The 15,182-nt window shown below is 44.1% G+C and overlaps 1 protein-coding gene across 2 annotated transcripts in view; it reads right to left on the bottom strand.

Annotated features, from left to right (window-relative positions):
* Positions 1 to 15,182, bottom strand: part of GPM6B (glycoprotein M6B) — a 161,116-nt gene that overhangs the window by 92,464 nt on the left and 53,470 nt on the right. The window contains exon 2 of one of the 2 annotated variants that reach the window (XM_005228441.5): positions 12,213 to 12,304. The exons of the other annotated variant lie outside the window; for it this stretch is intronic. Coding sequence (XP_005228498.1) covers positions 12,213 to 12,219 — 7 coding nt within the window. The 5' untranslated portion in view covers positions 12,220 to 12,304. The remainder of the gene's footprint in view (positions 1 to 12,212; positions 12,305 to 15,182) is intronic. 2 annotated transcript variants of the gene reach the window in all.

Raw genomic sequence — 15,182 nt, 5'->3', positions numbered from 1 at the left:
CAGTTCAGTTCAGTTGCTCAGTTGTGTCCGACTCTTTGCGACCCCATGAACTGCAGCACACCAGGCCTCCCTGTCCATCACCAACTCCCGGAGTTCACTGAGACTCACGTCCATCGAGTCAGTGATGCCATCCAGCCATCTCATCCTCTGTCGTCCCCTTCTCCTCCTGCCCCCAATCCCTCCCAGCATCAGAGTCTTTTCCAATGAGTCTACTCTTCGCATGAGGTGGCCAAAGTACTGGAGTTTCAGCTTTAGCATCATTCCTTCCAAAGAAATCCCAGGGCTGATCTCCTTCAGAATGGACTGGTTGGATCTCCTTGCAGTTCAAGGGACTCTCAAGATTCTTCTCCAACACCACAGTTCAAAAGCATCAATTCTTCGGTGCTCAGCCTTCTTCACAGTCCAACTGTCACATCCATACATGACCACAGGAAAAACCATAGCCTTGACTAGACGGACCTTTGTTGGCAAAGTAATGTCTTTGCTTTTCAATATGCTGTCTAGGTTGGTCATAACTTTTCTTCCAAGGAGTAAGCGTCTTTTAATTTCATGGCTGCAGTCACCATCTGCAGTGAGTATTACTGGTCCATAAAAAGGAATGAAGTATTGATATAGGCTACAACATGGGTGAATCTCAAAAACATTATGCTAAGTGAAAGAAGTCATACCCAAAAGATCACATACAATACCATTTAACATAAATGTCCAGAGGCTTTCCTGGTGGCTCAGTGGTAAAGAATCCATCTGACAATGCAGGAGGCAGGTGTTTGATCTCTGGTCTGGGGAGATCCCACATGCCGTGGAACAACTAAGCCCACAACTATTGAGCTTTTGCTTGAGAGCCCAGGAACTGCAACTACTGAGCCCCTGAGCCCCAATTACTGAAGCCCACTCACTCAGATGACAGAGGATGAGATGGTTGGATGGCATCACCAATGCGATGGACATGAGTTTGAGTAGGCTCCAGGAGTTGGTGATGGACAGGGAAGCCTGGTGCGCTGCAGTCCATGGGGTCACAAAGAGTCGGACACAACTGAGCGACTGAACTGAACTGAACTCGCTCTAGAGCCCGTGCTCTGCAACAAGAGAAGCCACCACAGTGAGAAGCCCATACACTGTAACTAGAATAGCCCCTGCTCACCTCAACTAGAGAAAAGCCCAAGCAGCAAGGACACAGCATAGCCAAATATAAAGAAAAATTTTAAAACAATTGAAAAAATAAATGTCCAGAATAAGACATGAACGGAAAATGACCTGGGGGAAAGAAATGATGAAAATGAGGGGCCATCACTGTGTCATCTGTGATTATCCAGTTGGGTTTCTATGCTGAAGTAATTGTCTCCCTTTGGGCTCCTTTACTCTCCTTCCAGAACACCCTGTTCAGCGACATTGCAATTATTTCCCATTCCTTTATTCATGATTTCTTTTTAACCACTCTTTTTGGCAGGAGAGTGGGATAACTTTAGGCAAAAACTGCTGCAGGGAGGTTCCACGTATCCTTCATCCTTACGTTAGTGGCTTACGTAACTACAGAACACTTATCAAAACTAAGAAAATGAAGCTCGATACAACGGGATGAATGAAAGCACAGAACTTTGGGGGATTCCGCTAATCTTCCCACCAATGTTCTTTTTCTGTTCCAGGATCCAACCCAGGATCTCCCACTGCATTTAGTTGTCACGTCTCCTTGGTCACCTTCCATCTGGGACAGCTCTTCAGTCTTTGTTCCATATGCCCTTGACTCTTTCGAAGAGTACTGGTCACGTGTTTTGTAGACATTCCCTCAGTTTGATTTGTCTGGTATTCCCTCAGGCTTTGGCTGAGGTTTGGCATTACTGGGAAGGCAACCAGAGAAACCATATCCTTTGCGATGCATTATTAGGGGCGAGTGGTGTTGCCATGTACTATTCAAGATGTTAATCTTGATTCTTTGGCCAGGGTGGGTCTGCCAAGATTCTCCACTGACATTTTAAATTTCAAATTTATTTCTGCAGGCTCAGAAAAATATTCCTTCACTATCTGCATGTGCCAGGGAGAACGTGGGGCTCCAAAGCAGCAATGAACACTCCTGCCTGCAAAGAAGATGGCCTGCGAGGCCTTCAACACACACACATTCCTGGGCTCAGCCTCTCGAGATTCAGAGCCCATGAGTCTGAGAGAGGAGACCATGGCAATGGCCTGGATGGAAAGGCAGAGAGAAAACAGGATGGTGGGCCTACCTTAGAGGAGCTCTCAGTCTAGAAGGAAGAAGAGGGCATAGACACGTCACAAAGCAATGACGGCCATCCTACCAAGGTCAAAACCGAGGGCCATGTGAGCACAGAGGGATGGAAGCACTACCAACACCGATTCCAAGGACTGCAGGCACACACTGGGACTTTGCAGGTCAAGCGGGATTTATGGCCACTGAGGCTGATGGTGGGAGAGAGGACAGGACCAGAACTGCAGGCGGGAGCATCACCACCACATGCTGGAGGAAGTCCAAGTGGATGGATGAGCCAGCTGGGTCTGCAGAGCCAGGAAAAGAGACAGAGACCACCAGCAGGAAGGGGGCGGGAGGAGCAAGAGCCCATTGGAGAGGGTTGAAATCAACGATCAGAAACAGGACGGAGGGTTCAGGAGGGAGGAGGAGCCCAGAAGCCAGTAGAGGGAAGAAGTTCAAAGGGGAGGCAAGAAGGAGAGGCAGTGATAATTGAACATTATCTTGGAGGAGGTGCAGGGCAAGTCCTGAACGAGGGGAGGCAACAGAGCCCTGCCCCAGGGTGCACATGACCCCCAGAGTGAATACCACCTTATTGATTGCACCCTGGACATCTCTCTTGCTTCACACCCTAGAGTCCCAGTGCTGGTGAAGGAGATGCATCAGGGAGCACTGATGTTTAGAAACATGGAGGTGGGGCAGCAAGAAACAGATACAGCACGCTCTGCTCTGTGCAACCAGTGTTCCAGAGATTGGCAGAAGAAAAAGCTCTGGCCTGATTCCTCAGGGGCATAGTCTAGGGAACGCTGAGTAGTCATGAGGATTCAGCAACCAGCAGTCATCTCCCCTGAAGACCACAAAGTTAAAGAAGCTAAGTGCTTTGACCCCCCAGCAGCGAGGTGGCGCTCAGACACCAGTAGAGAGCTGCCCACAGTGGTAGCAAGTGGCCTGAGTCCCAGTGCTCGGGTTCAAACATGGGCTCCGTCACTTACCAGTTGGGTAACCTTAGCATGGGGCTCCCCTGGTAACTCAGGGGTAAAGAATCCGCCTGCCAATGCAGGAGACACGGGTTCGATCCTTGGTCTGAGAAGATCCCCTGGAGAAGGAAATGGCAACCCACTCCAGTATTCTTGCCTAGAGAATCCCATGGACAGAGGAGTCTGGTGGGCTACAGTCCATGAGGTCACAAAAAGTCGGACATGCCTTAGCGACTAAACAACCACCACCACCGCCTTAGGACACAGATTTATCTACTCCATGCCTCTGTCTCCTGGTTCTTAAAAAGTGGATAGCGGGGTTTCCCTTTGGGGCGATGAAAATGTTTTGGAACTAGATAGAGTTGGTAGTTGTTCAACACTATATTAAATGCATTAATGTCACTGAATGGTTCAATTTAAAATGGTTAATGTTATGTGAATCTCATCTCAATTTGTTTTAAGAGGGCTACCGACCTCATACAGTGTGGTCCTGGGATTAAATGGTCAGGCAATCCACATTATGCAATGAGAACGCAGTCTGACACGCCGTAAGCTCCAATGAGACTGAGCACAATTAGGTCATCATTCAGCTGCTTCATTCCATATAAGTGCCATGAAAGCATGCTTAAGGGATCTAGACCACTCAAGTGTCTCAATTTTTCCCTAATGAGTGATTAAAAACCAAACATTTATATTTAAAAATGCATTTCCTCTTAGAATGTGTCAAAGTATCCTGTCTTCCACACTTTCCATCATCTAAATAGCAAGCTCCCATTTCATTCAGCTGCATTTTGTCTTTTAAAAATGAAATACAGCATTAAAAAAAAAAAAAAACACTGGGCTTCTTTAAATAGGAGAAAACACTGTGTCATCTTTTCTTACCCTGAAAACCACCACCAGAGAATATTTAATAGTACTTATTGTGCAAAAAGACACATTTCAAATTGAGCTGCCAGTGATTTACAATGGATATATTAATACCATTTTTATCCAAAAAGAATGGGATTAAGAAAGACTTTATGAGGCAGTCAAAAGGTTTGTTTCAACAGTTTGTAAACAGATGCAAATAAAGATTGAAGCTTCTCTCATCTAAGAATAAATCGGAAAATCTCATAAACAAAAGCCAACAGTTTTCTGGGACTTGAGGGAAAAAATTACCAAAAGAAAGAAAATGTATGTTAGGAAAAATTAATACAATCAGTGGCCTATCCCTTAGCCATTAAATTCAACAGCGAGTCATTGAGCACAGAGTATAGAACTGGGGAGCAGCTTGGAATGCTAGAGGTTCATCGGTAATTCCTGCAAGGCTAGTATAGGGAGTGATGACGGCAGTCCAGCCTTGGAAATGACAAGGTGTGGCAGAGGGCAAAATTAACTTTATACACTGTTGTAGGTTGAACTGTGTCCCAACAAAAATATATGCTCAGGCCCTAACGTCCAATACCTGTGCATCTGACCTCACTCAGAAACAGGGTCTTGGCAAATGAAATCAAGTCAAGATGAGGTCACAGTTGATTAGGGTGAGCCCTAACCTGAAGACTGCTATTCTTCTAAACAGTGGGAAATCTGGACAGGAGAGACACGGGGAAAAGGTGAAGGTAGAGGCAGAGACTGGAATGATGCTGCCACAAGCCGAGCAATGCCAAGGATTGTGGGCAGCACCAGAAGGCAGGAGACGGCATGAAACGCTCTCCCTCAGAGCCTTCAGTGGGAACCAGCCCTGCTGGGGTTTCAGACTTCCAGCCCATGGAACTGTAAGAGAACAAAGTTCTATTGACTGAGTCATCCTGCTCGTGTGCTTTGCTACGGCAGCCCTAGGAAACAAATTTACGAGGCACATTGGGCATGCCCTCTTCAAGGACCTAAGAAGGTGAATAGAAGACGAGTCAAAGACACAGGCTCTATAGTCAGATACTTTGACCTTGCCATGCAAGAGCGGCAAGGCCTTCAGCCAGGGCTAAATCCCTTTGTGCCTCAGTTTCCCTGTTTTCAAGTGTAGATAATAATAGGATCCACCTCATATGGTTGTCAGGAAGATTGAAAGTGAAAGTCACTCAGTCATGTCCGGCTCTTTGAACTCCCCAGGCCAGAATACTGGAGTGGGCAGCTGTTCCAGGGATCGAACCCAGGTCTCCCACATTGTAGGCAGATTCTTTACCAGCTGACCCACCAGGGAAGCCCATCAGGAAAATTAAATGAGATCAAAGTCATGAAGGTGGCATGAATGCCATTATCGTCATTCTGGAATTTAAATTTTTTACCCTGCATGCATAACAATTCCCTTTCCCTCCTTGACCTACTTTTTAATCCTCTGACAGTTTAGTGTTTCAAACATGGTAGAATCTGTGATACCCCTATTTCAGTGAAAACCTGAGCTTCATGAACAACAGAATCAAATCTATTTTTGTTATCTCCAGTTGTTACTAGAATAGCCCAACAATAGAAAGGCAAAAATAGTACCAAGTGCCTTTGAGCGCAGAGAACAAGGGTCTGTCTCTGTCCTTGTGAGACTGCAGTTGGGTGCCGGGAGAGGGACACATATACTTGTAGCCAAAAGAAAGACTGCAGGTGCGAATGAAGATACAAAGGGGCAAAAGTAAAGTTTCTCGAGGCAGAGCTGAATGAGGGGCACACACAAGTCAAGAGAAACTGCAGGGAGCCACCAGGCAAAGAAATCACAGTGGAGGCGAGTCCCAACATGGATTTGAAAAAGAATGGACATATATGGTGGAGGAGGACTGGCATGCACAGAAGACCATGGGCAGTTCCTCGATACGTGAAACATCAAATTACTGTACGACCCAGGAACTCCACTCCTAGGTATACAGCCCTCCAAATTAAAAACAGGTGTTCAAACAAAAACTTGTACACACATGTTCATGGCAGCACTCTTCACAATTGCCAAAAGGTGGAAATAACCCAAATGCCCATCCAGCAATTAATAAACAAAACGTACAACAGAACAGCATTCACCCATAAAAAGGAACAAAGTGCTCATACATGCGACAAAGCACATCGACACTGAAAATACGCTAAATGAAAGAAGCCAGATACAAAAGGCCACATGTTGTATGAGTCCATTTATATGAAATGTCCAAAACAGGCAAATTCAGAGAGACGGTAATCAGATTAGTGGTTGCCAGGAGCTGAGCGGAGAGGAAAAGGAGAGCAGGGAGAGGGGTTTTTGGCGGGGGGTGGGGGGGTCATGAAAATGTTCTAAAACTAGATAGTGGTGATGTTTGCACAACATTATGAATCTATTACTTGCCACTGAATCATATACTTTAAAATTGCTAGATGGAAAAATTTGTTTTACATATATATACCTATATACATAACCATAAAGTAAAAATAAATTCAAAGAAAGGGATAAAAAGGAGGAAAGATTTCAGATGAACAACTACAGAAAGCCACGGTGAGTGTGACAGGGTAACATGTTGTGTAGAAATAAGAGAACTAGTGGTAATTCATTTGTCAACAGGATGGAATGAACTTGGTACGGCACCTAAGGCAATTCTTTTTTTATCCAACATCAAAAGGAAACCCAAAAGCAACATTCTCAAAGCTCTACATAGTTTGAACCTACTGGTTAGGCCCTACCCTACTTCCAGATCACTAAAAAACATATTAACAAGTCTTTAGGTCACTGATAAGGAGAAGGCAATGGCACCCCACTCCAGTACTCTTGCCTGGAGAATCCCATGGATGGAGGAGCCTGGAAGGCCGCAGTCCATGGGGTCGCTAAGACTCAGACACGACTGAGAGACTTCACTTTCCCTTTTCACTTTCATGCATTGGAGAAGGAAATGGCAACCCACTCCAGTGTTCTTGCCTGGAGAATCCCAGGGACGGGGGAGCCTGGTGGGCTGCCGTCTATGGGGTCGCACAGAGTTGGACATGACTGAAGCGACTTAGCAGCAGCAGCAGCCGGTCACTGATAAATTGTTATTGATTGGGTTATTCATCAAGGTGAATATATAAGGTGTCTATATCTTTGTCTTTGAAATTTTAAGTCACACTTGTTCAAAATTTCTACCTGAGATGGTCTCTGATGAATGCCCAGAGGTCCTGCGTTCCCAGCATAACTGGTCAGCCAGGAGTGGTACCCAAAACCCTAAGTAGATCATGTCACAGGCAACTTGAAGCTGTTTACCAGAAACATGAGGGAATGGGATAGCAGTGACCTGCAAGGCAGATGGTGGGACGGACGCAGCCAGCCGGTCAAGGGTGCTCTGGAACAATCTCCCACTTGTGAAGATGGCCTGCTGCTGGCTATGGAGGCGTAAGGAACCTTCTGCAAGCCTGTGCAAGGCCCAGCACAGCACATCCACACTGCGGATGGTGGACAAGAGAACAGCTGTTTCCCAGCGGAGCCCAGCCTCTGTTACAGAGCGCCGCGGGGCCGACTTGAGCGGGCCTGTTGTCCAGCAACATCTGAGATGAGGTCATGCACATACCATGATGCTGTGTCACCCCCGTCCAGTTGCTGAAATAATGGTCAAGCCACTGGGGTAATTTGCAATCACCACCTCAATTCCCAAGCTGGGGGCGGCAAGTCTGGGGTTCCCATGAGTTCAAAGGCAAGACTGTTTTCTGGGTCACACAATGCCCAGCTGCGTGTCTCAGGGTCACTGCAAGGCCTGGGTCATGAGGCAGCAGAGGACACTTCCCTGTCCATATCCTCCCACCACGTGACCCAGTGGCATAGCTGAAGATCCACTGGCGACTGCATCCTGGCTAGGCCTATACATGATTGTATCGGCTCTCTGTCCATCTAGAAGAGGATGTGTCCTTTAGAAGCTGGAGAGTGGATTGTGGTATGGAACAGAACAAAGATAACAAGACAGACATTCTTAAAATTGTAAATGAGGGGACTTCCCTGGTGGTCCAGTGGTTAGTACTACAGACTCCCACTTTGGGGCCGCAGGTTCAATCCCTGGTCAGGGAACTAAGATCCTGCACCACATGGCCAAAAAATTTTTTTTTAATTTTTAAAAGATGTAACTGAGGTCCCACCAAAGAGCAATCAGAACACATAAATGTGACAGGGATGCTGAGGCAGAGCACTTCAGGCTCCTGATAAAGCACAAGTTATAACAACAGACAAGAGTTTGTGAGTGTGTGGGGGTGGGGGGTTACTGGTAAAGCTCTGAGCATCCAACGGATTTCTCCAGTGTGGTACTAAGAAAAATATCACTGTTTCAGAAACTAGATTTCTGGCCATTTGGGTCCTTTGAGTCACTTGACTATAGATAACATTTCAAAAATCGTTTCAGCATATTGGCTTTATCTTTTTTTTAAAAGACATTTCACAGCTGAATATTTCAGTATGTATATCCCCCCAAAGCACATTTTCCAACATAACCACAATAATACTATTATTATCCCAACACAAGTTAACAACAGCTGCTTAATATCATGCAAGACCCGTGCACACTGAAATTTTGCTAACTGCCCCCTCCCAAACGTCATTCACAAGTTGGTCTGACTGGACCAGGATTTGACAAGGGCCTGGATATGAGACAGAAACAAATCTAAAAAGCAGAGACAGGGAAAAAAAATCAAAATTATACCTTACTAAAGCTGATTTAAAAACAATCAAACGAAGCACACACACTTTTGTGGACTTTTTTCTAGTCAGGGTTTGAAGTAGAGGGGAAAACAGGCACAGATTATTTGGGCAGGAAGGGTTGTTCCCTCCTCCACCTTCCACTTGCAAATACTTTATCTCTCTGTCTCCCTAACAGCAGCGGGGGAGCAGCCCCTTAGGGGTGTCGAAGAATTGAGCAGAGGCAAAAACCAGAGAGATGAATTTGGGGAAACTCCAGGAGATAGTGAAGGACGGGGAAGCCTGGGGTGCTGCAGTCCATGGGGTCAAAGAGTCTGATGTGACTTAGCGACTGAACAACAACAAATGGGGGGACCAGAAGGAAGTATTTAAGTAATTTGTAAAAAACCAAAGGGGGACCAGAAGGAAGCATTTAAGTAATTTGTAAAAAACCAATGTAGAGATTTGGGGAAGCCAAAAATAAACGCGCTGGGAATTTCAGATTCTCACAAAAGGCCACGAGCATTTCCTAGAGCAGCTCTGTGCCAGATATTTTCACATATGTCCCATTTAATCCTCAAGGAGATCCATGAGAAATTTTTTTTTTACTATCCTATTATATAAAGAAACTGAGGTTGTAAAGCAGTTCCATGGCCTGCTGTGTAGGAATCATGGTTCTCAATACCACCACCACCCAAGATGCCCCCATCCTAATCCTTTCCAAGGTAAAGCGGGATTAGGGTCACAGAATTAAGGTTGCCAAGCAGCTGACCTGAAAACAGGGAGAGTAGCTTAAATGATCCAGGTGGGCTCCATGTAATCACAGGGTCCTTAAATGTGGAAGAGGGCGGCAGGAGAGGTCACTCCCAGATCCCAGTAAAGCCACTGCTGGCTTTGAAAATGGAAGATGGTCACAAGACAAGGAATGGGGCTGGGCAGGGGGCGACTTCTAGAAAATGGAAAGGGCAAATAAATGGGTTCCCCCCAACATCCCCAGCCCTGAGAGCGTCTAGAAAGGAACACAGCCCTGCATAGCTACTGGGAAAACAGTAGCTTTGACGTTTGTAGGCAAAGTGATGTCTCTGCTTTTTAATACACGGTCTAGGTTTGTCATAGCTTTTCTTCCAAGGAGCAAGCGTCTCTCAATTTCATGGCTGAAGTCACCGTCCACAGTGATTTCGGAGCCCAAGAAAACAAAGCCTGTCACTGTTTGCATTGTTTCCCCGTCTATTTGCCATGAAGTGATGGGACCGGATGCCATGGTCTTTGTTTTTTGAATGTGAATGAGATTAGTGCCCTCATAAAAGAGGCTCCAGAGAGGTCCCTCCCCCTTCCACCATGCAAGGACACAGCAAGAAGACAGCCCTGTACAAACCAAACCTTGATCTTGGACTTTTCAGAACCATGAGAAATAAATTTCTGTCATCTGTAAGCCACCCAGTCTATGGTATTCTGTAACAGATGCCCAAGTGGACTGAGACAAGCAGATCATTTGTAACCAAGTAGAGGATTCATGTACAAACAACTTGGCTGGTGGCATGAGCCACCCAAGCATTAAAAACTCAAGGGGTGGGGGGAGCTGCAGTGTAGACCGCCCACCTGCAGGCAATTGAGAATCTGGTTTTTAAATTCAAATACAATGCTGCTGATTGTTCCCAGTAGGAACTTTTTATCAGGACAGCCAGAGGCTTCTACCAATTTACACTGTTCAATTTGGCTCATGGAGGACGTAATTACATCAGTTCTACAACTCTGAAAATTCTGATAAGCAGCCAACCCAGAAACCTTGTAAATATTACCCCATACAGTAGCATCCGATAGGAAGAACCTGAATAAAACATGAATAGCCTCAAATACAAAGAGCTGAATTCAAACCCTTGATTCCAAAAGCTCCCCAATGCTCCAGATGGACTTTAAAAGATTACCCTGAAAGGAGTGGAGCCCTCTCCTCAGTCACTCGGCACTATTCACTCCAGGCAACCATTTCTATCAGCAAAAACCAGCAGTTCCCTCGACTGTGATGGGTGAGTCACCTACTGTGTTGTTCTTTAGTCGCTCAGTCATCTCTGACTCTTTTGTGACTCCATGGACTGTAGCCTGCCAGGCTCCTCTGTCCATGAGATTTCCTGGGCAAGAATACTGAAGTGGACTGCCATTTCCTTCTCCAGGGGATCTTCCCTACCCAGGGATCGAACCTGGGTCTCCTGTACTGGCAGGCGGATTCCTTACCACTGAGCCACCTGGAAGGCTTGTTAAAACATTGATTGAAAGAGACACGTGTACCTCAATGTTCATCGCAGCACTGTTTATAATAGCCAGGACATGGAAGCAACCTAGATGTCCATCAGCAGACGAATGGATAAGAAAGCTGTGGTACATATACACAATGGAGTATTACTCAGCCATTAAAAGAATACATTTGAATCCATTCTAATAAGGTAGATGAAACTGGAGCTTATTATACAGAGCTAAGTAAACCAAAAAAAAAAAAAAAAAAACCACCAATACAGTATATTAATGCATATATATGGAATTTAGAAAGATGGTAATGATAACCCTGTATACGAGACAGCAAAAGAGACACTGATGTATAGAACAGTCTTTTGGACTCTGTGGGAGAGGGCGAGGGTGGGATGATTTGGGAGAATGGCATTGAAATATGTAAATTATCACATGTGAAACAAATCGCCAGTCCAGGTTCGATGCATGAGACAGGGTGCTTGGGGCTGGTGCACTGGGATGACCCAGAGGGATAGGATGGGGAAGGAGGTGGGAGGGGGGTTCAGGATGGGGAACACATGTACACCCATGGTGGATTCATGTCAATGTATGGCAAAACCAATACAATATTATAAAGTAAAAATAAATAAATAAATAAAACTGAAAACAATAAAATAAAATAAAATCCCTTAAGATAAGAACAAACAAACAAAAAAACATTGCTGGGCCCTTCCAGAGTGTCTGACCCAACAGATCTGCTAGGATGGGGGCCTGGCATTTTTTGTTTCCACCAAATTTCCCAGTGATGATGAGGCTGTTGGTCCAGGAAACACACTTTGAAAACCACTAGTATAAATCCATCATCTGACTTTGAGGTAACTCAGAGCCAGCCTTCTGTTGACCAAGAACAGAGTTCAGCTGTTTCAATGGCTAGTGGCAATTTGCAGCTTCTGTGAGGGTTTCTTTTCCCTCCTTTGCAAAGCACACAAATGATCTCTGATGCCACACCCATTGATCCTCCTAGAGACATCTGCCAGTGCACACCTGGTCACGTCTAAGTCTGAAGGGCAGACCATGTTAGGATAAAGGCCGCACCACCCAGCTTTACAGACAGAAAATGACACTTTCCAAAACCCAGGGCTGGCAGAGGAGATAGCGGCAAGGGAGTGGGCTATGCTTGAGCGTAGTCAGAGACGGAAAGCTGGGCCCAACCTCCAAGGCGCTCTTGTTCATTTCCCTGTTGTTCCTTGTTCATTTCCTTGCTTACCTCTCATGTTCCTTCATGGAACTGTCCCATGTGACAGCAGGCTTCACCTTCGCCTCATTCATCACTAACGCTTCTAGCAACACAACCTCTAACTGGAATGCAGAGAACACTCAGTCAAAAGTTAATGAATGAACAGGTAAGCCAGTCCAAAATGAGACATGGGGCAAAGGAACAACTTTTCAATGAGAAGGATGATCATTTAAGAGCTAATGCTATGACAGCACTACACACAATAACTAATAAGACATGGAACCAACCTAAATGTCCATTGCCAGATGAACAGATAAAGACCATGTGGTACGTACACACAATGGAATACCACATTCACATGTGCTAAGTCACTTCAGTCGTGTCCGACTCTTTGTGAGCCCGCCAGGCTCTTCTGTCCATGGGATTCGCCAGGCAAGGATGCTGGAGTGGGTTGCCATGCCCTTCTCCAAATGGAATACTACTCAGCCATAAAAAAGAATGAAAGAATGCTATTTGCAGCAACATAGATATCATACTAAGGGAAGTAAATCACAAAGAGAAAGATAAATACCATATGATATCGCTTATATGTGGAATCTAAAATATGACAGAAATGAACCTATCTATGAAACAGAAACAGATTCACAGACATGGAAAACAGACTTATGGCTACCAAGTGGGAGTGGATGGAGGAGAGATCAATTGGGAGTTTGGGATTAGCAGATGTAAACTATTTATACAGAATGGATAAATAACAGGTCCTACTGTACAGCACAGAGAACAATTTTCCACTTTCTGTGATAAACCATAATGGAAAAGAATATGAAAAAGAATACATATCTGTATAGCCAAATTACTTGGCTGTATAGCAGAAATCAACACAACGTTGTAAATCAACTATACATCAATAAAAAAATTTTTGAAAATGAGCTAATGCTATGATACAATAGCTCACTGCTTAGATATAATAAGTCCTTTGGGTCTGTTAGCTATTTAATTCTCAAAAACCTAGAAGCTGGTTACTTTTTACTAGCCTGAACCTTCAGGTAAAGAAGCCTAGGCCTGGAGAGGAATTTTTCCCAGATCACAAAGCCAGCAAGTGGGATGTGAACTCCGGCACTGCAGCTACAGTGATCATGCCCTAAACCCTCAGGTACAATCCATCTGCCTTCCAGGTCCCCAGGATCTTGTTTTTTTCCACAAGTGCAAACTGAAAGATGTCCTTCCAATTCACACAGAAACATTTTAAGAGATTGGTCGTCCCCCATCATGGTCTTCAGATGAAAACCAAGATTGTTTAGTTCTTGCAAAGTGGTTTACTTCCTAAGGTCAACTGTTTAAGTTTTCTATCACTTTTTTTTTTCTCCAAGAGCACCTTTTCTCAGCATTTAAGTCATCCTTCTAAATCAGGGCCAGACTCCTGGTTAGTTCTCAGTCTCTCACTATCTGGATTTAGGAATGCAGATGGACAGCTGTGTTGTCCAAAACAGTTGCCTCTGGCCACATGTCACCATTAAGAAGGGTTGAAAATTTAGACTGGACTTCAAAAAGACCTACTCTGAAAAATAATGTAAAATATCTCAACTTTTTATATTGGTTACACCCTGAAATGATATTTCAGATATATCAGATTAAATAAATTTGCTATTAATTATACCTGCTTATCCCTTCAAATACTTTGTAATAGCCTGTGAAAAATAACATGTGGTTCATATTATAATTCTCTTGGACAGTGCTAGTCTAGAATATTCTACAATAGTTCCTACTGGAAAAAATATCTAGAATAGTTTTCCGTGTTGGAAATACACATTTTCTTTTTTTATATATAAACAGATGATTCTATATTACTGTGTTTTACTGACTCATGAGTAAAATTTTGGAGAGAAAGATACTATATCTATTTTCATTTGTCTGTATGATTGTATATGTCTTTTTTTAGAATAGCTTTCCATGTTGGAAATGCATATTTTCTTAATCAGGCTTTTTCTAGAAACAAATATCAGATTCCTCTAGATTCTAAATGTCACATGGATTCATCAGGGCTCCCACAATTTAGCAGAATGCACAAAACTACTAATCTGACGTTCTACGCTTTATTTTCCTATTTCAAAAGTAGTAAATTTAATGGCCATAAAGCAATTCTGCCTTGTTTTGAAATAGAAGGAAATGTTTGTAAGGACCTACCAAGCAGCAATGCAAAACTCCCTAAGATTCTGCAGATCTCACCCTTTCTCTATCTACTTGCATTAGAAGATTCTGGAAACATGGTGTAAGAAGCAATAACAAGCATTCTCCATTTTCTTGCCACAATTTTCCCTCGAGAGCTACAAAATTATGCAGCATGTCATTAAGTGGGCTGAGTTTTCCCAGAGACATTAGCTAACTGAACCTGGGTTCCTGAGCAAGGATCCAAATCAAAGAGACAAAGGCAGGCAAAGAAATGTGACAGAAGGAAATACACAACCTCTGGCCTGCACAAAGATTTAAAACAGCAGAGGAGGATCCATGTAGTGGATGGGCCCAGCAGAGGCCTCACCAGGGGATTTGTCCTGTCCGCAATTTTATATGCGGGGGAACAGGAACCCAAGGGAAGGGAACGGCAGAGCTAGAAAAACATTTGTTGTGTATCTACATGTATTTTGCTTTAGGAGAAATCCAGTCACCTATTAATACAAAAGTCTTATTCCTAAACTCTGCATTCCCAGATGAGGACATTTTTATTTTTAGTATTTTAAATAAAAAAAACCCATTTTAATCCATATGAATCCATGAAACAAATCCCGTACACTCTAAGGAAAATAATGAACTGGATACGTAAATAAATATACATACCAAAAGAATGGATGTCTACTGAATTCTGTCCTTAAGGCCAAATGAGAGAAGTTAGTCCTGTCCTCTCATCGGACTTCTACAAATATCAAATTCTATCACAAAAACAATCATCTAAGAACGTGATGGGAATATCTGCTCTTCACTGATTGCTGCTCCTTGGCCAGTTTT

Source organism: Bos taurus, chromosome X (genome assembly GCF_002263795.3).
Source record: "Bos taurus isolate L1 Dominette 01449 registration number 42190680 breed Hereford chromosome X, ARS-UCD2.0, whole genome shotgun sequence".
Lineage (NCBI taxonomy): Eukaryota > Metazoa > Chordata > Mammalia > Artiodactyla > Bovidae > Bos > Bos taurus.
The sequence above is the reverse complement of the archived record's forward strand: the minus strand, read 5'-3'. Positions and strand labels throughout refer to the sequence as shown.